Source organism: Erinaceus europaeus, chromosome 12, assembly GCF_950295315.1.
Source record: "Erinaceus europaeus chromosome 12, mEriEur2.1, whole genome shotgun sequence".
Classification (NCBI taxonomy): Eukaryota; Metazoa; Chordata; class Mammalia; order Eulipotyphla; family Erinaceidae; genus Erinaceus; species Erinaceus europaeus.
In genome coordinates, this window is record NC_080173.1 from 3,384,154 (window position 1) to 3,411,255 (window position 27,102).

The following is a 27,102-nucleotide window of genomic DNA, read 5'->3' on the forward strand; positions in this document are numbered from 1 at the left end:
TGAGGATATGCCTCTAGTTTGTTTGGGAGGGAAGCCCTTCAAGCTGGCCCTTCAGATAAGATGATCTGCTTTACAAATATGTTATTTTGTTCTATTTCTTTGTTTTGTTTGTTTTTTGTTTTGTTTTCCCTTTTGTTGCCCTTGTTTTATTGTTGTTGTAGTTATTGTTGTTACTGATGTCGTCGTTGTTGGATAGGACAGAGAGAAATGGAGAGAGGAGGGGAAGACAGAGAGGGGAGGGGGAGAGAAAGACAGACACCTACAGACCTGCTCCACCGCCTGTGAAGCGACTCCCCTGCAGGTGGGGAGCCGGGGGCTTGAACCGGGAGCCTTAGCTGGTCCTTGTGCTTTGCGCCACATGCACTTAACCCACTACACTACCGCTCGACTCTCCCTTTTAAAGTATTTTAAAGCCCACTAACAGACCTTCTCAGAGTACATTATTATTCAAGTTGTTTTTGTCTGAGACAGTAAACTTTATTTCTCCTCCAGGAATCAGGGCTGCAAAGGAAAACAGCATTAAATTAGTCCCTGCTGTTGCTATTGCCCTCATGATGGAAACAATCACACAGTCTCCAGTTCCAAGAAGTCTGTCACTCAAACACACTACCAGGCTCCATCTCTTCTGGGAAGATGCCATGGTCTGAGTCATGTCTACTTGGTCCATGGGTCAGGACCAAACTTCCCAATGGCTTATTTCAACAAGACTAGGCTTTTAGAGAAACCAAGGGAAGAGACAGACAGAATTAGGAAATGTGCTGGTTTGGGATGACACATTTCCTCAAACACCATTGCTGGTGGGTCCTCAAAGTAGTCTTCACAATATGTGGCTTCTTCCCCTGACCCCTGAGTTAGCGCTGAATAAGATAGAAGAAGTCAATCCACTTGTGTTCATTGTAGATATCAAGAACAAACAAGCGGGGGGTCGGGCGGTGGCGCAGTGGGTTAAGCGCATGTGGCGCAAAGCGCAAGGACCGGCTCCCCACCTGCAGGGGAATCGCTTCACGGGAGGTGAAGCAGGTCTGCAGGTGTCTGTCTTTCTCTCCCCCTCTCTGTCTTTCCCTCCTCTCTCCATTTCTCTCTGTCCTATTCAACAATGGAAAACATCAACAATGGCAATAATAATAACCACAACGAGGCTACAATAAGGGCAACAAAAGGGGAAAAAAATGGCCTCCAGGAGCGGTGGATTCATGGTGCAGGCACCGAGCCCAGCAATAACCCTGGAGGAAAAAAAAAGAACAAACAAGCACAGGATCAAATTGACTGTGAAGACACTCTCTGCTAGTGTTGTGGCCCAGGTCAGATCTGATGCAGAGAAGAGGGCTTATGCTCAACTGACTTTCAAGATGCTCTGAAAGTTGTCAACCAAACTGGGACAGTCTAAGTAGCAGGTGAACTCATCTGAATACAAACATTTATCTTGGTTTTTCATGAGAGAGAGATTAAGAGGGCAGAGCACCACTCCAACACGCGTAGTCTGAGGCGTCTAACTTGGGGTCTCCACACGCAAGTCCTGTGCATTATCTGCTGAGCCACATTCCCAGTCACCGTGAGCTAACTCTCGATTTAATCTTTCTTGCCACAAAAAGTTTGCTTTCTTACTTAAAAGAAAATCAAAGCTTTATTTGTTTATTTATTAATGGGGTGAGGGAGAAGAGAGAGAACCAGAGTATCACTCTGGCATACGTGATGCCAGGGATCAAACCAGGGACCTCATGCTTGAGAGTCCAATGCTTTATCCACTGTGCCCCTGGTGTCTTATTCTTATGCATTACTATGAACATATTTAGAAGGTTTTTTTTTTAATGTGTATATATTTTAATAAAGATTTTATTTGGGTTAAGTGCACATGGTGCAGAGCACAAGGACCTGCATAAGGATTCTGGTTCGAGCCCACCCCCCGCCCCTCGTCTACAGGAAGGTTGCTTCAAAAGTGGTGAAGCAGGTCTGCAGATGTCTGTATTTCTCTCCCCCCTCTGACTTCCCCTCCTTTTTCGATTTCTCTTTGTCCTATCCAACAACTACAACAGCAATGTCAACAATAACAACAAGGGCAACAAAATGGGGAAAATGGCCTCCAGGAGCATTGGATTCCTAGTGCAGGCACCGAGCCCCAGTGGTAATCCTGGAGGCCAAAAAAATAAAATAAAATAAAGATTTTATTTATTAATGAGAAGTTATCCACTGCCACCTTCCGGACTACTTTTAATATATATTTCTATTTTTTTTTTTTATTAGATAGGACAGAGGGAAATTGAGAGAGGATGGGGAGATAGAGAGAGGGAGAGAAAGACAGATACCTGCAGATCAGCTTCACCACTCCTGAAGCAGATATCCTGAAGGTAGAGAGCAGGGGTTTGAACCCAGGTCTTTGTGTTTGGTAATATGTACGCTTAACAGGGTGCATCATTGCCTGGCCCTTCTAGAGAAGTCTTCAAGGCAATGGCTTACCTATTTAAGACTGTCTTTTATTTTTATTTATTTATTTTTTCACCAGAGCACTGCTTATGATCGGTACAGGGAATTGAACTTGGGACCTTGAAGCCTCAGGCATGAGAGGCTTTTTGCATAACCATTATGCTATCCATCCATGCCCAGTATGAACATATCAGTGACAGTGAGGTGACCAGTTTGCCACTGTCTGTCCACATAGGGCTGTTCTGGTTTTAGCACAGAATGGTGCCATGCGCTAAACCCTTCATTCCTAGGGAAACTGCGGTAGTGGTTACTCTCAGTAGTAGTAGCGACTAGAGTGGGGACTGGCCCCCAAGGAACATGTGGCAACATACAGAGACATGTTTGGTTGTCATGACGAGGGAGGGGAGGGCGTGCTACTGGCACCATGGGGAGAGGCCAGGTATGCCGCTCAGCGTCCTGCAATACCTCACCCCGCCCCCCCCCCACACACACACACAAAGCTCTCTCTGCTCCAAATAGCCTCAGTGTCAGGGCTGAGAAGCTGGACCACAGACACCACTGCAACCTGTTCACACACACCCTGGACCACCCCTGCGGCCCTCCAAATTAGAGCTGAGTCAGGCGGGCATTGACTCGGGCGGGAAGCAGTTACCCACCTCATAAAGATCTTCCTGAGCTGGAATCTTAACCGTCCCTCCATTAGAGCCTTCCAGTGCTTTACAGTCTAGATCCTCACCGAGTTCCCCTGGGATCTAATCTCATTTGGGAGTTTTTTTTTTTTTTTTTTTTGCCCCAGGAGGTACTGAGCATCATTAAACCAAATGGCACCTAAATAGGTCTAATTTCATTTTCGCAACAAGGATCAGATTATGCTGGTCTCAGCTGGAAATCCTGGACTTAGACATTCCCAGCAGAAACACGGTCCTTCTGAGTTCATAGGGAACTGTGCCTCACTTGGGATTTTCTCCTGCACGGTACACCTGCAGCCTGTCTCTCTCTACGCTGAGTCGACTCAAGTAGCTGCAGCTCATGTCAGTGCTGCTAAAACAAGGACTTGGCTGCTTTCATATCATTTATGCACTGATCTTGGAAGGCCGGCCGGCCTCTGAGGCCTTCTTAGTACCCACACCCACCACGGGACAACCACTTGGCAATACTCAATGGTCCCTACTGAGTGATTTCTGAGGTGGTTAATTTTGTCTCCAGCTGGTGTGTTCCATTCACTTATTCTCCCTCATGCTCGGCCTGACTGCTCCTGATGCCCTTCTCTGCGTATCAGGAAAGAGGAGCAGAGCTCCCAGACCTGAGTCACTGCCTGGGTGAGACAGGCTGCCGGGGTTTCACCCACGGGGACTCCCTGGAACCTGGACATCCCTACCATGCTCGCTGTTTTGCGAGGACAGTTTGTGCGGGGATTCTGGGAAAAGAGGCCTGCTTCAAGTGGGTTCTTGGAAGGCTCAGCTTGAATAGCACTAGGCCCATGCGGCCAGCATGCTGGGAAACACTGGGAGGGTAGGCCCCACCTGTCAATCTCACCTGTCAGGGGGGAAAGCAGAACCAGGGAAGATATGCATGGCTGGATTCTGTGTAAGATGCCTACAGGGGCTAAGCATTGTTTCTAGAATCCCCAGTGGGATTATCTGAGGAACGGAAGGGAGGGGCCTGGCAGCCTGAAACCCTGGCATGTTTTTCAGCATAGAGATGGGGACACAACAGAATAAACAGCATGAATGGGAAAAGTTGCTTCTGTGCCCTGTTCCTCACATGATTAAGTTTAAGGTATTAAATATCTATATGTACACTATATATTTATTTAGAGTGCACGGCTAAATAGTCTAAAACACACAGTGCTCTCAGATAGCATGGCTACAGGCATTCTCCAACCCAATTAGAATGGGACTTGGCATCCGGCAGGAGCTCAACAAAGATTTTCCTAAATGAATGAAGATTGTCTCTGAATATTTAAAAGTCAATAATCAGCAGATCAGAGAGACCTGGAAGAAGAAAAGTAAATGCAGAAGACAGGCCCAGGCCCTGCTGGCCAGGCTCTACCAGTGAGGTGATGTGACCAGCTGCTACCTTGGCCTGTCCAGTCACACAGGATTTCTGACCCAGGAAGCTGTACTCTCTCCTACTCAGAACCTGTCATGGCCAGGAGGTATTGCTCTGGAAGGAGCACCGTAGTGGGAGAAATGTTGTTCTCCTTGTGCAAATTGATTCAGGCATCAGGAGGAATCACCGTTAGAAGCTGGCAACCCTCCCTGACTGACAGCTGCCAGCACAGCCTACTTAATCCAGCAGCCGAGGTGGGGAAGAACATGACACTTCATGACTGAAAAACAAGCCTAAAAATAGACTCCGTCTTTTCTCTCATTTCCCCCATCCCCACCCCGATTTCTTTCTCTCGTGGGCTTCAGTGGGAAGAGACTGGAGAGATGCTAGAGCTGACGTGAACATAAAAGAGGACAAAGGAAAGCCCTCCCTCAGATGGCTGTGCGTGACTCACCATTGCAGAGTCTGATGAGCATCTCACCCTCTTCATCTGAATGTGAGTTCAAACCAGAATTTTTAAAGACAAACCAGGAAACAGCATTTATTTGCTGAACTGAGCTGGACCAAAAGGCCACCACCAAGCACACCAATGTATTAGTACCAAGGAGATGTTTTTAATAATAAGCTAGGCAACCCCCAAATGTCCCATGCGCCTCAATGTACACCAGACACCGTAGGGAGGGCCAAAGGTTGGAGCCGCCTCATGAGTGCTGAAAGAAAAGACACAAGAACGGAGAGAATAAAGGCATTTTAAACAGACATTATTTCCGGTCTCAAAATGGGCAAAGGACCAATGGCGAGCTTTCTCCAAAGAAGACACACAAATGGCCAGTGAGCACATGAAACATCATTAGTTACTAGGGAAATGCAAACAAAAAGTCACTCTCATTAGGATGACTTTAATCAAAAAGACAAAAAGCCTGGCCACCACTGGCATTGAAGGAAGTTAAGGTGCTATAGCCTCTCTCTCTCTCTCTCTCTCTCTCTCTCTCGGGAAAAACAACAACAAAACAAACAAACAAACAAACAAACAAAAATACCACTAACAAGTGTTGGTGGCTGTGTGGAGGAACTGGAACACCCACACATTGCTGGTAGGAATATAAAGCAGTACAGCTTCTTTAGCAAGCAGTTTGCGGAGTCGGGCGGTAGCGCAGTGGGTTAAGCGCAGGTGGTACAAAGCGTAAGGATCGGCATAAGGATCCAGGTTCGAGCCCCTGGCTCCCGACCTGTAGGAGAGTCACTTCATAGGCGGTGAAGCAGGTCTGCAGGTGTCTGTCTTTCTCTCCCCCTCTCTGTCTTCCCCTCCTCTCTCCATTACTCTCTGTCCTATCCAACAACGACATCAGTAACAACTACAATAACTACAACACCAATAAAAAACAAGGGCAACAAAAGGGAAAATAATTAAATAATAATAAAAAAAGAAAGCAGTTTGCTAGTCCCTCCTCTCAGCCCCTGGGCTGGGAATTCAGTGTGATGCTTAGGTTTGGCGACATGGAATAAGTAGAAGAAAAAGAGGTCAGTCGAGACTACACTGAAGCAGCAGTGGTGGCAGACGACACAGGCTGGTTCGACTTGAGGATGGTGGTTATCATTGCTGCTTGTGGCTCCTCGGGGCTGCCTTGAGAGCTGCTCATTCTTTCTGGCTTTTTCTTCAGTGTTTGTTTTTGTTTTTTTAGAGATTTATTATTAATGAGAGGAAAAACAAAACCAAACAAAACCCAGAGCATTGCTCTGGTTTATAGGATGCTAGAGACTGAGTTTAGGAACACATGCTTGAGAGTCCAATTGCTACTGTGCCACCTCCCTGAGCACTCTGAATACTTTTGAGCTGTTTTCTCAAAGACAGAAAAAAAACATTTGTTTTCATGAAAGAGAGTCTGGAGTACTACTCAGCTCTTGCATATGGTGGTGTCAGGGATTGAACCTGGGACCTTGGGTATCAGGCACGCAAGTCTGGTATGCTCCTGCTCCAGTATCTCCCCAGCCCCACAGCCGCCCATCCTCAAGCATCCAGATGATTCAGTGGGCCGCACGCATTGTCCATGAGACGGCCTTTCTGCTTAAGGCAGAGCAGACCCTGACTCCGCACTTGCTGAGTACTCCAGTGTCGACGAGAGTCACTCGCGGCAATAAATCTATAAAACATCTTCCTGGCTGGGACTTGACTTCCCGTATACATTGACCTAAGAAAAACAGCTATGTTTTTTGCCAGCTCATGAATTCAGGTCCAGAGGGCAACAGCAGTTCTCTATGTAAAATGTTAAGTGGACACGGGAACACGTTAGCTTCTGCCAGTCCACCTTGCGGAACCACCTTCCCCGCGGCCACTGAAGGGACTCACTGTGTCACACTGGCAAAAGGATTACTTGCAACAGAGGATATCTGAGAATCAACATTATCAAGAAGGGGACATATCTGAAGGCCTTTTCACTACTGAAAGCAGAGATTCTGCGGGCCAGGTGGTGGTGCACGTGGTTGAGTGTACGTGTTACAATGTACGAGGACCCAGGTTCAAGCCCCTGGTCCTTACTACAGGGAGTAAGCTTTGCAAGTGGTGACGCAGAGCTGCTGATGTGTCTCTGTCTCTCTCCTTCTCTATCTCCCCCCTTCCTCCAGATTTTTGGCTGTCTCTACCCAATAAATAAAAATAAATTAAAAAAAAAAAGCAGAGCTTCTGGAAAAAATTCAACTCTCATATGTACTCTGCCTTGGAGGTTCCCAGCCAGGTAAGTGACTCTTGTCACTAGAGATGAGAAGTCAGGACCGTGAGAATATCATCACCCCAAGCAGATACTGTCACCAAACGACCTGACCTCTGAAGGTCCCACTGTCATCTATAAAAGGTTTTTGTTTGCTCGCAAGTGCTTTTTCTCCCCCACTCCCCTAATAAGATATCACATCAGCTATCTACCTGAGTCACATTTTTGTTATATGTGTGAGTAATAATTGGCCTTTTCCTCTGTTGACTTGCACTCAATTCATTCAATTCTGTTTAACTTGAAGGCCCCCCAAAGCAGAACTTGAGTGGGTTAAGAGGGACAGGTAGATACATGGACTCTGGAGAGTTGAAGCCGTCTAGCTTAGAACTCTGACCAGAAGGTAAAGACCATGTCCCGCTTATTATGAGATTCTCAATACGGGCACAATTTGCTGCCCACTGTGGGTGTCAGTAAGCACCTGCTTGGTGAGTTATAATTACAAAGCAGACTCACCAATAAAATAATCCAGGACCTGTACACATGCAGCATGATGTGATTTGAGATGGTTGACGTTTCTAACAATAAAATAATGTCTCTGAATTTCTTTTATGATTATGAAAATTTATATCCTCTATAGTGACACCACATATCCATTTTTTCATCCACTCTTTCCAAATCTGAATCATCCTTAGGCTATGTGCCCATATTCTTCCAATATGTCAAGAGTTTTCAAAATAAAAAATGTATAGACTTAAACTTATAGAAAGGACTCATAACTTCTTTTATCCTGTTGTCCATTGATGGGCATTCAAGTTGCTTCAACCCCTTGGCTACTGTGAACATGGATTTTACAGTTTGCATGTACATACTTACTATATTAAAATTGCTTAATTAATCATTATTTCTATTCTCTTCCTGAACAATATTAGCAGTGTTGGGTGGTTTTTTTTTTTTTTTTTACCATAATAACACAATTGCTACCTCTTCAGTTACTGTCTACTATGAATGAATGAATGAATGAATGAATGAATGAATGAATGAACTTTTTAGCAGACCACTACTCAGCTCGGGCTTATGGTGGTGTGGGGGATTGAACCTGGGACTTTGGAGCCTCAGGCATGAGAGTCTCTGCAAAATCATTATGCTGTCTCCCCTGACCTTTTGTCTATCATCGTAGGTCTGTGATTATGCTTCCAAGTACCCATTGCTAGTGTCTTCAAATGCTCTGTTATCACTCAGATTTGCCCAGATGTTCACCACTTCTTTTATTATTACTTCTAGATCTCCTGTCCCCATCCACTTCTTGGGTTTCATTTTCTTTTATAAATAAATTCTTTTTAAAAAAGATTAATTAACCTTATTAATTAATTAATTAATTAATGAGAGAGTGGAAGAAAGGAACAGATAAAGGCTGGTGGTGGCATGCTTGGTTGCGCACACACATGGCAGTCAGGGCACAAGCACCTGGGCTCAAAGGCCTGGTCCCCACCTGCAGGGGGAAGCTCCATGAGTGGTGAAGCGGGGCTGTAGCTTCCTCCCTTTCTTTCTCCTCTATCTCCTCCTTCCCTTTCAGTTTCTCTCTGTCTCTATCCAAATAAACAATAAATAGACAAAATGTTAAAGAGAGAGAGAGAGACAGACAGACAGACAGAGACAGACAAACAGAGAGACACTCTGGCACATGCCATGCTAGGGATCAAACTCAAGACCTCATGATTGAAAGTCCACCACTTGGTCCAGTGTGTCACCTCCCAGACCGCCACAAGGACATTGTTTAGTAGTTCTTGTGATGTACACCTATGAAGAGTGAGTTCTCTCAGTTTTCAATTGTCAAAAAATAATTCTTAAAAGACTTATTTCATGAGATAGAGGGGAAGAGGCAGGGAGGAGAGATAGATAGATAGATAGATAGATAGACAGACAGACCAGATCCTCACTCTTGCATATGAGATGCTGAAGATAGAACACAGGACCTCAAACCTACATTCTACCCATTGTGCCACCTCCTGGGCCACATAAAAAATTATTCACAGTTATCAGTTCCAACTCCCCGCCCCACACTCCCTGCACCCTGAAGCTCACCACCACCAGTCCCTAGAATTCAGAGCCGTGTGGGGCTGACAGCCCCGCTTCCTCAGCATTAACTCACGGGCTTTCCAGTCTGCTACTATTCCTAGTACCTGAGAATTTCCCTTTCTTTGTTTTGAGCCCAGTTCTGTATTGTTCTATTTTATCCTGTGTTTGTCATAGGATGTGGGGGAGGGTCCACAGGAACCTTTTTAGTAACTATTCCTGGAAGTCCAGATAGTCTATTTATAACAAACTCCCTCTTCTCCATGTTTATTATTCTCCCTTAAAGTAAACACCATATATTGTGACTGAGAAAACAAACATGACAAAGACAATTGAATAGTTCTTATGGAAAATCTAGAACAGGTTTTGGAAATGTTCTCTAATTTGCTACAGGGGAACATCTCCCCCAGGCAATCAGTCCGGAAAATGCTGAGAAGCAGAGTTTCCCATAGGACTTTATCTATTTTCTTGCCGACCTGCCATTTCTCTTTGCTCTACAGAGGCGAACCTTACTCAGCACTGAACTTCCACTCCCCGCACGAAGAGCGCTCAGTCTGCACACTGAGACCCTGTGTGAGGAAGCCATTCTCAGGCCGGCCCAGGAGCTCAAGAATCCCAGCAAAGTACCAGCTGGCTGGAGGCCGAAGGGTTCCGGAGCCAGGGAATTCACAAACAGATGAGCAGGATGGATCTCATTTGCATTTTATTGTGACTGGAAAATTTCTGGTCCCTGGGCACATGAAAGTGTACTAGTCTAATCAACCCAACACCTTCACTGCCAGTACAGTGTCCTGAGAGATGCCCACACACCCGAGTGGTGGGACCCAACTCTCCTAGCAAGAAAAACAAGCTCCAGGCAGGGCAGATACCATAGTGGTTATTATGCAAAAAGACTTCCATGCTTGAGGCTCTGAGGTCCCACACTTGATCCCCAGCACCACCAGAAGTCAGAACTGAGCAGGGCTCAGGGGAAAAAAATAATTAAACAAACAAAATAATGAATAAACATTAAAAAGCAGCGCACTGCAGCCAGACAGAGAATGGAGGTTATGTGAGAATGGGGGAACCCAAACATGGCTTGTCTCAGAAACATCTGACCATGATTAAGGCACTAAGATGGCTAAATAGTCAGGTATTGCTGAACACAACTAGGACACTTGTCCAGCTCTTATGTTGGGAATGCTTTCTGAGTAACTATGCAAGAGCTGACAGGAGAGACAGGAGGAAAGACTGTCTATGGACATGGAAGCAAAGGGCACATTGGTCAGACACCAATTTCCTAGCTTGATAATTCCAATATACCCCAACAACAGATGACTACCAAACTTTCTGAGTGAAAAAAGAAAACAGGCTGAAAAGAGGGAGAATGCTGGACTAACCCCAACAGTCAGTTAATGCTGTTAGTGGTAAGAAAATGGCAAAAGGGGAGGCCGGCGGTGGCGCAGCGGGTTAAGTGCACGTGGCATAAAACACAAGAACCGGCTCCCCACCTGCAGGGGCGTCGCTTCCCAGGCGGTGAAGCAGGTCTGCAGGTGTCTGTCTGTCTCTCCCCCTCTCTGTCTTCCCCTCCCCTCTCCATGTCTCTCTGTCCTAACAGCAATGACATCAATAACAACAATAATAACGACAACAACAATAAAAAACAAGGGAAACAAAAGGGAAAATAAATAAATAAATATCAAAAATTATTTTTAAAAAAAGAAAGAAAATGGCAAGAGGCTGAAGAATACATCCTGCAGACTGAAAGTGGTAGTCTTGGTAAGTGGCTGGGTTGGAATTCTCAACGCACTACCCTTCCAAAAGGAGAAGTGGCAACATCTACCTCAGGAAAGACGAGACTATTGAAATGTGGAATCATCTTTGCATTATATACACTTTGGTCTTAAGAAACTGAATTTTTTTTTTTGAGGGGAACAGTGGTGCACCAAGTAGAGAACACATGTTCGGGACCTGGTGGTGGCGCACCTGGTTGAATGCACAGGCTACAATATGCAAGGACCTGGGTTTGAGCCCCTGGTCCCCACTTGCAGGAGGAAAGCTTCACAAGTGGTGAAGCAGGGCTGCAGGTGTCTCTCTGTCTCTCTCCCTCTCTGTCACTCCCCTCCCTCTCGATTTCTGATGTCTCTATCCAAGAAATAAAAAAAATATGGTTTGAAAGATAATTATATTCAAGCATTTAAGTGCATCTGATAAATTTATTTATTTTGATTTATTTATAAAATAAAAAATATCATCAAGACCATAGGATAAGAGGTGCATAATTCCACACAATTCCCACCACTAGGACTCCATATCCCGTCCCCTCCCTTGAAAGATTTCCTATTCTCTATCCCTCTGGGAGCATGGACCCAGGTCATTCTGGAGTGCAGAAGGTGGGAGGTCTGGCTTCTGTCATTGCTTCTTCACTGAACATGGGTGTTACCAGGTGGATCCACACTCCCAGCCTGTCCCTATCTTTCCCTAGTGGGGCAGGGCTCTGGGGAGGTAGGGGTCCAGGGTACACTGGTGAGGTCCTATGTCCAGGGAATTTAGGTTTGCATAAAAGAATTTTAAAAAAAACACATGTTACATTGCACAAGGATCTGGGTTCAAGCCCCCCCCCCAAAAAAAACAGGAAACTTCGCAAGTGGTGAAGCAGTGCTGCGAGCCTGTCTCTTCTCTACCTCTATCTCCCTCTTTTCCTCTCAATAATATCCTCTTTATAATATAGCCCTCCCTCCCATCTGGTTTTGCTTGTTTATGTTGTCTTCAGGGCACTGGGGCTGGGCGCCTGCACTACGAATCCACTGCTCTTGGAGGCCATTTTTTTCCCATTTTGTTGCCTTTGTTGTTGTTGTTGGACAGGACAGAGGGAAATTGAGAGAGGAGGGGAAGACAGAGAGGGGGAGAGAAGGACAGACACCTGCAGACCTGCTTCACCGCCTGTGAAGCGACTCCCCTGCAGGGTGGGATCCAGGGCCTCGAACCAGAGCCTTACACCAATCCCTGTGCTTCACGCCATGCGCTTAACCCGCTGTGCTCCCGCCCGGCCCCTAGCCATCTATAACTGCTGCCACTGAACTAAGAGGGAAGATTTTGTCCTAATTTTGCCACCGGAAGGGTGGTAAAGATAAGAATCAGGATCCTTGACCTGCCAACACCCATGTCCAGACCTCCCACCTTCTGCTTCCCATAATGACCCTGGGTCCATGTTCCACATAAAGAATAGGGAAGCTTCCAATGGAGGGGATGGGATACGGAACTCTGGTGGTGGGAATTGTATGGACTTGTACCCCTCTTATCTGACAACCTTGTCAATCATTATTAAATCAATAAAAAAAAAAAAAGAAAAGAATCAAGAGTCTTGATTTTTTTTTTTTTAATGAGATCACTGCTCCGCTCTGGCTTATGGTGGTGTGGGGGATTGAACCTGGAGCTTTGGAGCCTCAGTCATGAGAGTCTTTTTGCGTAACCATTATGCTATCTCCCCGCTGCCCATCAAGCAAGCTCCTCTTGATGAAAATTCATGATGGACTATACTGAGTGGAGGAGGTCCTATCTGGGGCAGCCACTAGCCGTGCAGCTGTTAAAGGCCCATGACTTCCCACATCCCCCATTTGTCCTAGACATCCTCCACCTCCGTCACGCGGGGTGCCAGCGGGAGGGGCTGGGGCACAGGAGGTAGAAGCTGGCCGCCTTGACTTACCTGTTGAGGTACACTCGCTTCTCGGTGAACTGCCCATGGCCATGGTGAGGGTCCTGGAAGGGCTCATTCTGAACGACCTCCACGCCCTCGCCGCGGTCGCTCTGCTCGTGGCTATGCTTGCTGATCATGTACAGCTGGCCGATCCTGTACTGAAAACACACGTGAGACAGAGGTCAGCCCCACCACTCGACATCGGGGGGGAAAAAAGCTGTAAAGCTTTTGGTCACGCCATTGCACAGAACTAAGATCGTCAGCACTTCCTGTTGAGAAAAGAAAGCAGACACGTGTGCCGAACGGTACGTTTTACTGCCACGAGGATTATTGCTAGGGCTTGGAGCCAGCATGTTAAATCCAATGGTCCTGGCGGCCATTCCCCCACCCCCACCCCCATTTTCTATTTTTTGTTGATAAAGAGAAAAATTGAGAGGAAAGAGGGAGATGGAGAGGGAGGGAGAAAGAGAGACATGTGCAGCACTGCAGTTTCCCCTGTGCAGGTAGGGACTAGGAGTTTGCTCCCGGGTCCTTGCACATGGGAATATGTGTGCCTACCAGTTGTGCCATGGCCCAGCTCCTCACTTGGAAACTTTAAAAACTCTAGCTGTCCTGTCTCCACCATGAGTGGAAACTGTTCTAAAAGCTGACCCACCAGAGGGCAATGTTCAGTATCTGCAGCTCCTTTTCATCCCCTAACAGTTCCCCTAACAGTGTGCAGCCTTCCAACCTGAGGGCTCAGAGGCCATGTCTTTCTAGGAAAACGATCTTATGGAAGAATATGGAAGAACATTTCCTGTCCTATCTTCACTTGTGAGCTGACTCAGTCTTCTCCCTCCCAGCAGACAATCTCTCCGGCCACCCTGTGAACTCACAAGGTGACAGACTAATTTGGTGCAGCAAAAAGAAGGGTGGGAGAAGAAAGGAATAAGATGACTTTCACAAGAGGAGATGTGGGTCCAGAGTTAGAAAGAAGCCGCCCTACTGAGATCCTTCCTGAATTTGTGAAACAAATCACCAACACCCATGGATGGAGAAAAGGGGGCGACATCTGCAGCGGGCCAAGGATGGTTCTAGGTTGTTCGCAAAAGAACTCTGGCCAGCAAAGATGACAGGTTTTCCCACCTCTATGGCCAAGGTTGAGAAAAAAACCACTGTAACTTAAGGGGCCAGGTGAGATGTACAAAACCTCCAGTCAATTCCAAAGCTGAGAGGACGTGATGACGCAAGGGACTGAAGGCCCAGCTCTTATCCTGAAGCGGAGGCAGGGAGGGGGAGTGAGGAGAGGAGCTGAAAGCTCTCTGGTCAAGAGCAACCCCAGTTCCCAAGGCCCAGTAACCATGACAATGGGAGCAGGCAGCAGGGTCTTCCCAGAGGGCAGCATGCTGTGGTGCCCAGCTCCTCCCCAGGAAGGTCTACATTCAAAAAGCTTTTTTACATTCTTGCCCACTTGGAAGGAGGAGGACTGCTGAGGCAACAGCAGGAAGGAGAGAGAGGAAAATCAAAGATAAAAATCTATTTTTAAGATGAATTTGGGATCAGAGGCCTGGCCTACCTCCCCCTCAGTAAGTCCTGCTCTTATTTCTGTCACAAAGACTAACAACGCGCTTTCAAGGAAGAATACAGAAAGAAAAAGTGTACAGATAGGAGACCTGTGAGCTACATCTGTGAGATCAGCACCTCACTTTATGCTGGTGGGCACACGTGGCTGTAACAGGGTGCTCAGCTGCCCAAGGGTGGAGACGCCACTGACAACTGCTTTGTACTTGATGTTCAGAAAAAAAAGGACCGGGTCTTCGGTGATGCAGCTGGTTGGGCGCACAGAAACCTGCATCCCACCTGTAGAGGGGAAGCTTCACAAGCAGTGCTGCAAAGAGTCTCTCTATCTCACTCCTACCATGGGATGCATTGGATCGACCTTCTCGTGGTGCATCCCGTGAGTACCCATTCATTGGGGAAACTGACGATCCTTCCTAGCCGATTGAATCCACATGGATCCCAGTCACTTTCAAAGCCAGCAACAAGCAGCTCCTGACAGCTTTCAACCTGACGCTGTTGACTGGCTACGGAAGAAGGGCAAATGCTAGAAGAAGAACCCCTACCATCTCAACTGCTCTCTCTGTCCTATCAAATTAAAACAACAACAACATATTTACATATACCCAGGTATTATCCGGACATAACCATGAATAAAGTACTGAGAGCTGTGTTTAATGCCGGAGAGACAAAGACAAATGCATCCTCAGACAATTTCCTCCAGGTGCGAACATCACAGAGTGTCAACACACAAACCAAGATGGCGTCGCCTATGACATGCCTTGGCCTGGTGGTAGAGCCTACGGAATCGCCGTCACATATTCAGGCCACTGTGGATCAAAATGTCACTAAGTTATGCATGACTGCACCAACTCTACTTCATGAGGGTTACAGGCTCAGCCGTGCCTCTCCTAACTCCTATGCTGAAATCCCAACATCTCAGAGTGTGATCTTTTTTTGAGATGGAGTCCTTCCGGACACAATCAAGGTAAATGAGGTCATAAGGACTGGCCCTAATCTGACAGGACTGGTGTTCTCATGCAAAGAAACTAGTTAGACACAGGTACGCAGAGAAGGGAGATAGTTGGGGCCTGAGGTCTGCGATGCACCCTCCCCATCACAGCCCTCAGAAGGAACGGACCCTCCCAGCGGACGCTCTGATCTTTCACTTCCAGACTCCACCACCGTGAGACCATAAAGCCCTGCTGCTTAGGCCACTTTTGTTATGGCAGCAGCAGCAAACTGGGGCAATGGGTTTGGGCCTTCCTTCTGGAGTGAGTCAAGTGTCTTGGGTCTGAATAGAGGTTGTACAACACTGCGAATGCACTATATCCTATGGGGTTGTTCACTTCAGAATGGCTAGTTTTATTTTACCTGAAGTTCATCTCGATTAAAAAAATCGTTTGAGGTCCTGGAACATGATGGCAGAGGAGGGCCTAGTGGGGGTTGTATTGTTATGTGGAAATGTTATACATGTACAAACTATTGTGCTTTACTGTCAGCTATAAACCATTAATTCCCCAATAAAGAAATAAAAAAAACCTGTTGCACAGGCTGGGGGTAAGACCAACATGCCGATTTCCATGTCTAGCTGAGAAACAACTACAGAAGCCAGACCTCCCACTACCGCTTCCCCAAAAGAATTTTGGTCCATATTCCCAGTGGGGGAGAAATGCTAGGGGGAAGATGACCAGAGGACTCTGAACCCCAATTCCATCAGGATCTGGAGAGAGAAGAGGGAAAAGGGAGACACATCTGGATACAGTGATAGGTGTAGGTGTGGCTTGAAAAGGAAACGATGGGACCATCGTGGAAACAGGGGGGTAGCCAATCTACACAGATACAGACAGGGGGTGCAGAAATAGCAGTTAGCCTATGTCTGAAAACTTAAGAGGGTGTCTGTAGCTTCCAGGGGAGGGACTGGGGATTCAGAACTCTGGTGGTGGGAAGAGTGCGGAGTTGTACCTGTTATCTCACAGTCTGGTAAGCCAGTATTAAATCACTAATAAAAAATGTTAAAACTGGCTGCAGCCTGAGAGGTGGTGCAGCCACATAGCACGGGGCTTGCAAGAATGGGGTCCTCAGCTCAGTCCCTGGCGCTGGACAAGCAGAGGAGCGCTCTGGTCCCCTCACCTGGTGAAATCAGCCTTTTAAAGGAAGTACAGGAGCTGTTTTTCAATGTTGGCTCTATTTACAAGCGATACCCTTAGACCAAAGTCTCATCCAGAGCTTTCATAGGGGCGGGGATGACAGAAGGGCTCCGTCTACCAATGGGTCACCTTCAGGTGCCCCAACCTATTGACAGATGCAAAATAAATGAGATCAAGGACAGTGGATGACACAGAAAAGCCATTAGCCAGACTTGAGTCAGCCCTGGCTGCTCTCAGCTCAAGTGCCTCCTGCTCCCTGGAAGAGAGAGTGGACCAAGGCAGCTAGCAGCTGTTCACTGGCCTCATTGATCATTCCAGAGGCTCCTGAGTGAGCTGGTGCACAGCAGACACCAGCCCTTAGCTCACTGAGATAGCGTCAGTCTGGGGGTGACGGCAGACACTGGGTGCTGTGAGGCAGGTGACATTGCTGGGGGTGGCAGGACACTCAAGCAAGACACTGGGATGGCTGAGGGTCTGCAGCTGCTCCATCCTTCTTTCCTGAGAATATCGGGCCTGCTGGCCATGGTCACTTGAGAGGGGAAATCCAGGCGCAAAGGCGGATGCACGCAGGGAGCCGTTTCTCCTGTGTGGGTGGGGGAGCTGGGAGTATCAGTCCTTCAACCATCTGTTTCAAAATCACCAGATACTCCTAAAAATGCTGAGTGCCAGGCTTTTCGAGCCCTGGGACAGTCGGTCTCTGGGAGACAGATAAGAGGGAATTGTTACTCCAGTGCGAAGTGAACTCCGAGAATCACTGAGGCAGAGTGAGAAAGTGCATGTCAGCACTGGCTCAGCACCACGTGCTCAAGGCCAGCATGCTGTCTCTTTAGGAGACCCAGTTCTTCTCTCCTCTGTCACACCGATTTCTTTGCAGAGCTCTGCCTGTAATTTAGTGAAAATACCACTTCCTTCTCACCAGCTCCAAACAAATTTGCCTGTCAAATGAAGCCTGCACAGTCCAGGCACTCAGAAGGATTTTGAAATTTCTGAAAATTGGTAACAGACTTGATGGTGATATGGCCTAGTTGAATGGAATGCCCACTAGTGGCTGGCCTCAATGAGGTGTTTTATTCTCCTTCCTAATGTAGTGCTTCACGCAGGTAGGTGTTTAGAGATGATGAAACCTAGCCTCAGAGAGGTAAAGACCAGGCAGAGCCTCGCCTGGCTAGGTGCTCACATTACAGTGCGCAAGAAGCCGGGGTCAAGCCTTCAAGCCCCCAGTAGGGGGCCTTTCCATCTGCAGGGAAAAAGCTGCAGGAGCAGTAAAGCCCTGTCACAGGTGTCTCTCGTTCTATCTCCCCCACCTTTCCCTCTCAATCTCTCTCTGTCTCTATCTAATTAAGAAAAAAAAAAGAAAGAAAGAAAGTAAAAGACTGTCTCCATCCTCTGTGGCTGCTAGAGGACAAAGTTAGCCACTGTATTTCTCTAAAATTGCTTTACCAAATCTGGGCCTCATGATGATTTCGGGTGGAAGTTGTTCAGAGACTCTGTCTCTGAACTTTGTTATTTCAGAAAATGAATAAAAACAAGCCTGCTATCATTTGAAAGATCAAAGTTGTTTCAGTGGTGCAGTAATCATGCTCTAACTTTGTGAAACCCATTGTTATAATTTCAGAGTTGAGGTAATCATCATTACAGGCAATCACGATGGGAGACAGTCCCACGCTGCAAGGCTGAGCCTCCATGTGAGGCATCATCAGAAAAGCACCCCCAGATCCCTCTCTCCAGCTCTTTCCCACTCACGTTCAGCACTGTGCGTTCGACAGATGTGCCAAACACGGGAAGGCAGAGTTGCGTAATGTTCCTGGAGGATCCAGGTGGTTTCACTAGTCCCTGCCCAAGCTCCACGGCAGGGCACAAACAAGTCGCTTAATATAGTCTAATCTCAAATCTCAGGTTCAGAAAAGGCAGCTGTAAGCCATACTCATATCCTGAGCAGGAAAAGGACTGTTATTAACTGAGCACCAATAGCCTTCTTAAACAGCACCGCTGTCTACAGAAGTACTGGCCTCAACTTTTTAGGCCCAGTGGAACTCCACGCAGCAACTGGCTTCCCCTTCATGGTCCTTCTCCCCTCCCTGCAGGAAACAGAACTTGAGAGATGTCTCGCAGGGTTGCTCTTTTCCCCACAATGAGCCAAGAGATGTCATCTTCCAAGCACACCCAGCCCCCTCCTCCCAAAAGCACCCCCCCCATCTTCTCTTTTCTCTTCTTCCATTAGTCCCAAAGTGCAATACACATTACCAAGTCCAGATGGAGTTATTCCCTCAGATTACACCAAAGTCCTTAGGTCCATGTCAGGAATCACAATGTGAATCATTTTAGCTGGGAAAATGGCCCACCTGGGAGCACCGGACTGGAATCCACAGGCATCTGGGTTTGCTCCCCAGAGCTGCTTGCATCAGAATGGTGCTCTGCCATCTCTCTCTCTCTCAATATTTTATTTAGTTATTAATGAGATTGATAAGAGGAGAGAGAGAGGAAGAACCAGACATCATTCTGGTACTTGTGCTACTGGGGAATAAACAATGCTTGAGAGTCCAACACTTTATCCACTGCATCACCTCCTGGACCACAATTTTTTTTTTTTAATCCAGAACACTAGCTCTGGCTTATGGTAGTGTGGGGGATTGAACCTGGGACATTGAAGCCTCAGGCTTGAGAGTCTCTTTGTATAACTATTATGTTATCTACCCATACCTACATCTCTCTAAAATAAATTTTTGGGGGGCTGCAGGGTGATGCACCTAGTTAAGTGTACCTATTACCATCAGCAAGGACCCTGGTTCAAGCCCTTGGTTCCCACCTGCAGGGGAAAAGCTTCAAAAGCAGTGAAGCAGGGTTGCAGGTGTCTCTATATCTCATACCCCGCTCTGTAGCCCCCTTACCTCTCAATTTCTCTTGTCCTATCAAATTAATAAAGTTAAAATACTTAAAAAATAATAAAATAGGGAGTTGGGTGGTAGCACAGTGGGTTAACTACATGTGGTGCAAAGCGCAAGGACCGGCTTAAGGATCCCGGTTCGAGCCCCCGGCTCCCCACCTGCAGGGGAGTCGCTTCACAGGCGGTGAAGCAGGTCTGCAGGTGTCTGTCTTTCTCTCCCCCTCTCTGTCTTCCCCTCCTCTCTGCATTTCTCTCTGTCCTATCCAACAACGAATGACATCAACAATAACAACAATGAAAAACAAGAGCAACAAAAGGGAAAATAAATATTAAAAATTATTTTAAAAAATAAATAAATAATAGATCTTTTGAAAATTTTACATAATGTTCACTATTACCATTACAAGATTTAAATACTTTCCTCAGGTTTCGTGCCAAGTGGTGCTGAATTGAAATTACACACAAGTAAGGAAATGCAATGAAAACAGACTTTAACAACCTCGTCTCAAAATAGAGGCTAAAGTCACTCTGTGATCCCACAGCATAGCTAAGGCATTAAGACAAATGCTCTGCACCAGCCGGTAGCTTGTACCTGGGCGGGCACCCAGTTCTGAAGTGAGACACGACCATGCTCCGTTGCCCTGCTTGTGCTCTCACCATGTAACACCTGTAACAGCTAGCAGAACTGAGTCATTTTGACAGAGACTAGATGGTGTGCAAGGTTGAAAAAATGTTTATTATCTTTATTTATTGGATAGAGACAGCCAGAAATTGAGGGAAGGGGGGGAGAGACTGGAGAGGGGGGGGGGAAGGGGGGAGAGAGAGAGAGAGAGTCTGCAGCCCTGCTTCATCACTAGTAAAGCTTTCTCCCTGCAGGTGGGGCCTGGGGGCTCAAACCCAGATCCTTGAACGTTATAACATGTGCGCTCGACCCGGTGCACCCATACCTGGCCCCGAGTTGAAAATATTTATTATCTTCACAGGGACAGTTTGGTGACCTCAGCTTTAGTTCGAGGTTGCTGGGTCGACTCCGGGTCAGCCTTCACTGCTTACCTAATATCTGCCCATCCACTTCTTCTTCTAGCATTTGCCTGCCATCCACTAGGGAGCCGGTGTGGCTGTGAACTCCTGAAATGTACCCCATGCAGTGAAGGTGCTGACTCCTACTTTTTCTTTACTTTGAATGTAAAAACTGGACACTTGAGGGCAGGGGTAGATAGTATCACAGTTATACAAAGAAACTCTCATCCCTGAGGCTATAAGGTCCCAGGTTCAATCCCCTGCACCACCATATGCCAGAGCTGAGTAGTGCTCTGGTTAAAAAAAAAAAAAAAAGAGAGAGAGAGAGAGAGAGAGAGGAGCCAGTGCACTACCCTGCTACATACAGTACTGGGGATTGAACCCAGAATCTCAAGCACCAGAGTCTGATACTCTGCTGAGGTGTTTCCAAGCCTTAAGTGAATCTTCTGAAATTTAAAAATTAATAAAATGGGGGCCAGGCAGTGGTGCACCTGGTTAAGCGCACACATTACAGTGCGCAAGGATCCGGGTTCAAGTCCCTGGTCCCCACCTGCAGGGGGAAAGCTTCACGAGTGGTGAAGCAGGGCTGCAGGTGTCTCTCTGTCTCTCTTCTGCACTATTCTCCCTCCCCTCACAATATCTCTCTGTCTCTATTCAAAATCAATAAAGATTAAAAAAAAATTAAAAAACCAAAACAATTTTTAAAAAAATTAATAAAACACAGAAGACAGTTTAGGATAATTTTTATGAATTGATAGATAGCAATATTGACATGATGGTTAACTAAATATATTCTGAAAATTAACTCTACTTGTTTCTTTTTACTCTTTTTAATGTGGCTGTAGAAAACTCTAAATTGCATATGTGGCTCACAGGCCTGTAGTACAGAATGCAGTCTGCAGCTGATTCTAGACCGACAGGAATCCAGGCTCAGTCGAGCCACACTAAGACTCTGGAGGCTGGCAGCTCAAATGGACTGGTCCATGGTCCCCACGTGTTCCCAAGCTAGAGAGACACAGCATAGTCCAGGTCATGTCTGGAGAAGCCCTGCCTTTCCGAGGACTGCCTATTACCTGGACCTCCAGAGAGGTGATAATTACTCACAGCGTGGGATGGTGAAAAGCACTAGGGCTTTAAAATTGGAAACCCAGAGCCAAGGCCTTGGTTCAGCCTTTGATTAGTCTTGTAACCTTAGATAATTTACTTATCTGAGCCACAGTCTCTTATCACTAAAAGGGGACTAATGAAATACCCCACAGGACATGGTGAGAAACAAGTGAGAAGGAGGAGGAGGAGGAGGAAGACGTCTTAAAATTAAAATGCTTTCTAAAATGTAACACTGCACAAAAATGGTCATAGTTACTATTCCTTGTTTGGCGACAAATCTGACTGTGACTTGAAGACTGGTCTCTCCCTTCCCTAGAAGTGTGGAGAAGGAGCATGTGCCAGCCAGCTGGACAATGGCAAGACCAAAGGAGATGTGGCCATCTGCCCTGCACTATCTCCTCCTGGCTGTCAGAATCTTATCAGGCGGTAGCTGAGCATGCCCCAGATAGTATAAAATGTCTGGAACTCCCACTTAAATAAGGGACCTAAAATAGTCAAATTCATAGAGGCAGGAAGAAAGAGAGAGAGAGAGAGAGGGAGAGAGAAAGTTGTCAGGAGCTGAGGGAGGGGCAAGGGTGGAGCTTAGTGATTAAAAAGTACAAACTGGAAGAAAAAAAAAAGGACCCATTCTGGGACGACGAGAACGTCATGCAGATGGGATGGCGGAGACTGGCCGTGCATGCAGCAGCGACAACACACTCAAAGGCTGCTCAGCTGTACACCGGAAACAGCTGAACTGGTCGGTTTTCTGCTATGTATACTTTGATTATGATTTTTAATTTTTTTCTTTCTTTTATTTGATAGGATAGAGAGAAGTTGAGAGGGGAAGAGGAGATAGAGAGGGAGAGAGAGACCTATAGCACTGCTCTACCACTTGTGAAGCTTAAACATGTTTTTGCACTTGGTAATTATCACCATTTTTAATCTAAAAATATTTATATTTTTATATGAGAGAGGGTGGTGCTGGTGGTGGTGCACACATGTTACATTGCACAAGGACCTGGGTTCGAGTCCCTGGTCGCCATCTGCAGGGGAAAGCTTTTTGGGTGGTGAAGCAGTGTTGCAGGTGTCTGTCTGTCTCCCTCTTATTTTTCCCCCTCCACGGTTATTGCTGGAGCTCGGTGCCTGCACTATGAATCCACTGCTCCTGGCAGCCATTTCCCCCATTTTTGTTGCCCTTGTTGTTGTTATCGTTGCTGTTGGATAGGACAGAGAGAAATGGAGAGAGGAGGGGAAGACAGAGAGGGAGAGAAAGACAGACACCTGCAGACCTGCTTCACCGCCTGGGAAGCGACTCCCCTGCAGGGGGGGAGCCGGGGGCTCAAACCGGGATCCTTCCGCTGGTCCTGTGTTTTACGCCATGTGCGCTTAACCCGCTGCACTACCTCCCGGCCCCCATCTCTCTCCCTCTTTTCCACCCCTCCCCCCTTGATTTATGGCTGTTTCTATCCAATAAATAAGGGTGTGGGGGGAGAAAGAGAGAAAAAGAAGCGGACTGGCACACTATTCACCGCTAGTTGACAGTGGAATGGGGATTGAACCTGGGCATCGAAAGTGTAAAAGTCTGGGAACATATTTTTCAGTGAGTCTGACTCTGACTCAAACCATAAGGTGACCACCTAACAGTGACTATATTGTTATGATTATGAAAAAATGATTTGAAAGGCCAGGATCTGATAAGTCTTTGGCCTGAAAGCTTATTGGAGGTGCTGAGCCTGGGGAACAGCAGAAGCGTAGAATGACCTCTCTCTCAAAGACACCCCGATTCCCGCTATGCCAATTGGTTTTCTGGCTTATCGTATGACCTAAAGTGAAGTGTCTTTAGTATTAGCCTTCCAGAGGACTCAGGATGCCACGCTCTTGGGAACACAATACTAACATGTTGCGGACACACACCCTGACAGGAGGGAAAGAGTGACTCGCTGAACGCAAACACATTCTGGCCCAGCCATCCTTCACCAACTCCTCACTGAACACGGCCGCCACATTTCAGAGCCTTGCCCCTTCACTTTCTCCTGAAAATCACTGGACAGCAGGGCCCATTCCAATTCCCTTTTCCTATGGGAAGGTGGTGGATATTTTTACCTCCAAGGGTTGGATCTGCTTCGGGTTCTACAAGGACATGACTGACTAAGCTCTCAGTCTTTCTGCCTGTATGAGTCAGTGTCCAGATTTCTCCATGCAGACAGGGAGGAAAAAAAAAAAATCAAAGTGTAAAGTTCTTTGGTGTTTTGTCAGATTTCTCCCTGCCAGGTCAATAAAGCATGAAAACCAATATCCGACCCTACAAAGGAAATACAAGCCTGCAGCTGATACTTCAGGGTTTCAGGGCATCACCGCATAGCTATCTTTCCTCCTGAGTTTTATAAGCAGCCCTCTGAGCTGTCTTGTTTGCGTAATACCTGTGTCATTATGCCAGTTCAGGAATGAAAAAGCTGATAAAAGAGATTTAAGAAGGAGCTGGCTTATCAACACTGAATTAAAGAAAAAAAATCCCTTGGTAACTAACATAAATAGCATCATACCCTGATTCTTAACCCACCTGAAGTTTGGGACTAAGCTGAATAGAAACAGAGCAGCTTTGCTTCCTTGGCTGCTCCAAGGAAGGGCCTGCAGATGTGCTTCAAGCTGATGTGAACACGAGCCCACATAGGTGCTGCCACAAGACGCCCCTTCACTCACACCCTGCCGTCTAGGAGCCGTCCCTCCCTGAGTGAGGGAGGGACAGAGGGCAACAGCCTCCTTCATACTACAGTAAAAGGAAGAGGACACATTTTACCTGCCCCTTCTAAGACTGACTTGTCCTTGGGGTGGGGAGTCTAATCCTGAAATCTCATTTGATTCCTTAGTTGAAAAGCCAAAATGGTCGTAAGCAGCACATATAGACTATTTTATAAAAATACAATTCTTTATTACTGGACAAAGAGAGAAATTGGGAGGGGTGGGGGAGACAGAGAAGGAGAGAGACAGAGAGATACCTGTAGCCCTGCTTCACCACTCATGAAGTTTTCCCCCAACAGGTGGGGAGCAGGGTCTTGAACCCAGGGCCTTGCGCACGGTAATGTGTGCGCTCAACCAGGGGCCCCTATGTAGACTATTTTATAAACATCAAGTGCAACAAAACAGGGTCATTCTCTTGTACTTCTTTACAAATGAGAAAATGAAGAAATCAGTCACTCAGGAGTGCCATGCAGAACCACTAGCAGAGCAGAGACAGGAACTGCTAGAACTCAACTCCAGCTGGGCTGCCCCTGTGGGTTTCCCTCCATCCACTGGCTCAGGGTCTGGTTCACACACTCAGAGCATGTGATATGTGCTGACTCCAGTCATCACAAACAACCAAGAGGCATGAACAAGACAGACCTGCCTTTGAGAAGAGGAGGCTTGCTTTCCCGAGGAGTCTGCTTTGAGGACATAACGCTCCAGACTGGAAGAACTTGATGCTTCTAACACAGCCATCAAACCACCTGATGCGGAATGTGAGCCTGTCTGCAGCTCAAGGGGATGGAGGGTTCTGGTGACAGTTTTGCCTAACCTTTAGAAAGCAATCAAAGCTCTTGCATCTACTCCATAGCATAAACCCGCAGACAGTCACAGGAAGAAAAAGAAAAAGAAAAAAAAAAAAAGAGGAGAAGACTGATACTGAGCTTTGCCAGGGAATGCACTCTGAAACATCTCCTTGCCACCCCTTTGTAAAGGCTCACATCCTCCTCTCCCTTTTTTTTTTTTCCCCTAAACTGTCTAGAGACAGGTAGAAAGAAGTCAATAAGGAAGGGGGAGATAGAGGAGAAAAAAAGAGAGATACCTGTAGAACTGCTTCACTACTCACAAAACATTCCTACTGCAGGTGGGGACTGGGGGCTTGAATCTGGGTCCTCATGCATTATAGAATGTTCACTCTGCCAGGTGTGTGCCAGCACTTGGCCCCCAAAGCTCATATTTTTAACTTTGACATCATTACCAGATGTTTCCAGAAAAGGGTCTATCTCTTGCAACGGTAACAGGGTTCTTCTAGAATCAGAAAGGCCCTTTATGTCTGCGGCCATACCATCCTCAATACGCCAATCTCGTCTGATCTCGAAAGCTAAGCAGGGTCGGGCCTGGTTAGTACTTGGATGGGAGAAAGCCGTTTTGTGAAGCCTGTTGCACCTGTCAATTGTTGAGGTGAATAAGCTGGTATCATCAAGGAAAGTTGCAGTGTTGACTATAAGCAGAAATACACTCCCAGGAATTAGACTTAGTGTCTCTGAGACCTTCTGGGGAGAGAAAGACAAGCTGAATGCAAAGAGATGTGCGTGTTCCTTCATGGGCAAGTGGATAGTGGGAGTTCTTACTGCTTTGAAAAAAATCACTCAAGCTACTTCATGCCTAGAATAATAGCACTTTGGTGATGCTGAAAGGTGACTGGACCCTTCTGCCTGTGCGAGTTGACATGGCAGGTGTTTGAGGGCCTTTGCTAACTATATGGAAATGAGCAGAGAGGGTTATGACCGGGTTCTGTCTGCAGATCTGTCTGGAGAGTTCTAGCTTCTTTCTTCATCTGACTTTGGAGGAGAGGTCTCAGAATTGGCATGTGTGGTACTGGAAAGCTGCAGGCAGCCTGCACTGAAGCTCAGTCTGGACACTGGCTGCAGCAAGGGCACCCTTCCCTCAAGGGCTGGGAGCCAAGGGCGCCTCCTTCTTAGTGAAAGACCAAACAAGAAAGAAGCAGATGACTGCGAAGAGCCGCGTGTGGTTGTCAACTCCCACTTTCCCAAGACAGTGAATAAAGACAAATGAGGGTAACGGGGCCCCTTTCTATGAACTGCTACATCAAAACCAAAACAAACAGCAACAATACCCTGTCCTCTGAGGACTGGTAAAGCAGACCGCATGTGTGTGACCCAGACTTAAGCCCTGAGCTCCCAGCATTAACGAAGCTTTGGGAGCCAGGCGGTGGTGCACCTGGTTAAGTGCACACATCACAGTGCTCAAGGACCTGGGTTCAAGCCACTGGTCCCCACCTGCAGGGGAAAAGTTTCACAAGTGGTGAAGCAGGGCTGCAGGTGTCTCTCTGTCTCATTCCCTATCACCCCCTTCCCTCTCGATTTCTGGTTGTCTCTGTCCAATAAATAAATAAAGATAAAAACAAAAAAGAAACAAGAAGCTTTGATGCTGTGGTCCTTTCACTCACTCTGTCTCTCTGCCTTCTCTGTCTCTATCTAAAAGTAAATACATACACAAACAAACCGCTATTCTTTGAGAGTCTGTTGCACTTTTCACTCATTCTTGTGACCGGGAGAGATTCCAAACAACTGGTATTTTGATGCCAAGTGGTGGTGGTCCTCAGTCTCTCTGAAGGGTGAGAACAAATCCCTCGGCAACCTTGTGGTGAAAGGATTCACCATGTTTTCTGAGAGTTGGGAGGGAAGAAAAAGAATGTAGCTAGCACACAAAATGGACAGGAAGGGCTGCTCCTCACAGAATCTCCCCACTTTT

At 46.8% G+C, this 27,102-nt stretch overlaps 1 protein-coding gene across 1 annotated transcript in view; it reads right to left on the bottom strand.

The window, feature by feature from the left end:
- The window catches only part of LOC132541789 (cytoplasmic phosphatidylinositol transfer protein 1-like), a 185,017-nt gene that overhangs the window by 2,946 nt on the left and 154,969 nt on the right, over window positions 1-27,102 (bottom strand). Inside the window, exon 2 of the mRNA XM_060202485.1 lies at window positions 12,937-13,085. Within this exon, the coding sequence (XP_060058468.1) occupies window positions 12,937-13,085 (149 nt within the window). The remainder of the gene's footprint in view (window positions 1-12,936; window positions 13,086-27,102) is intronic.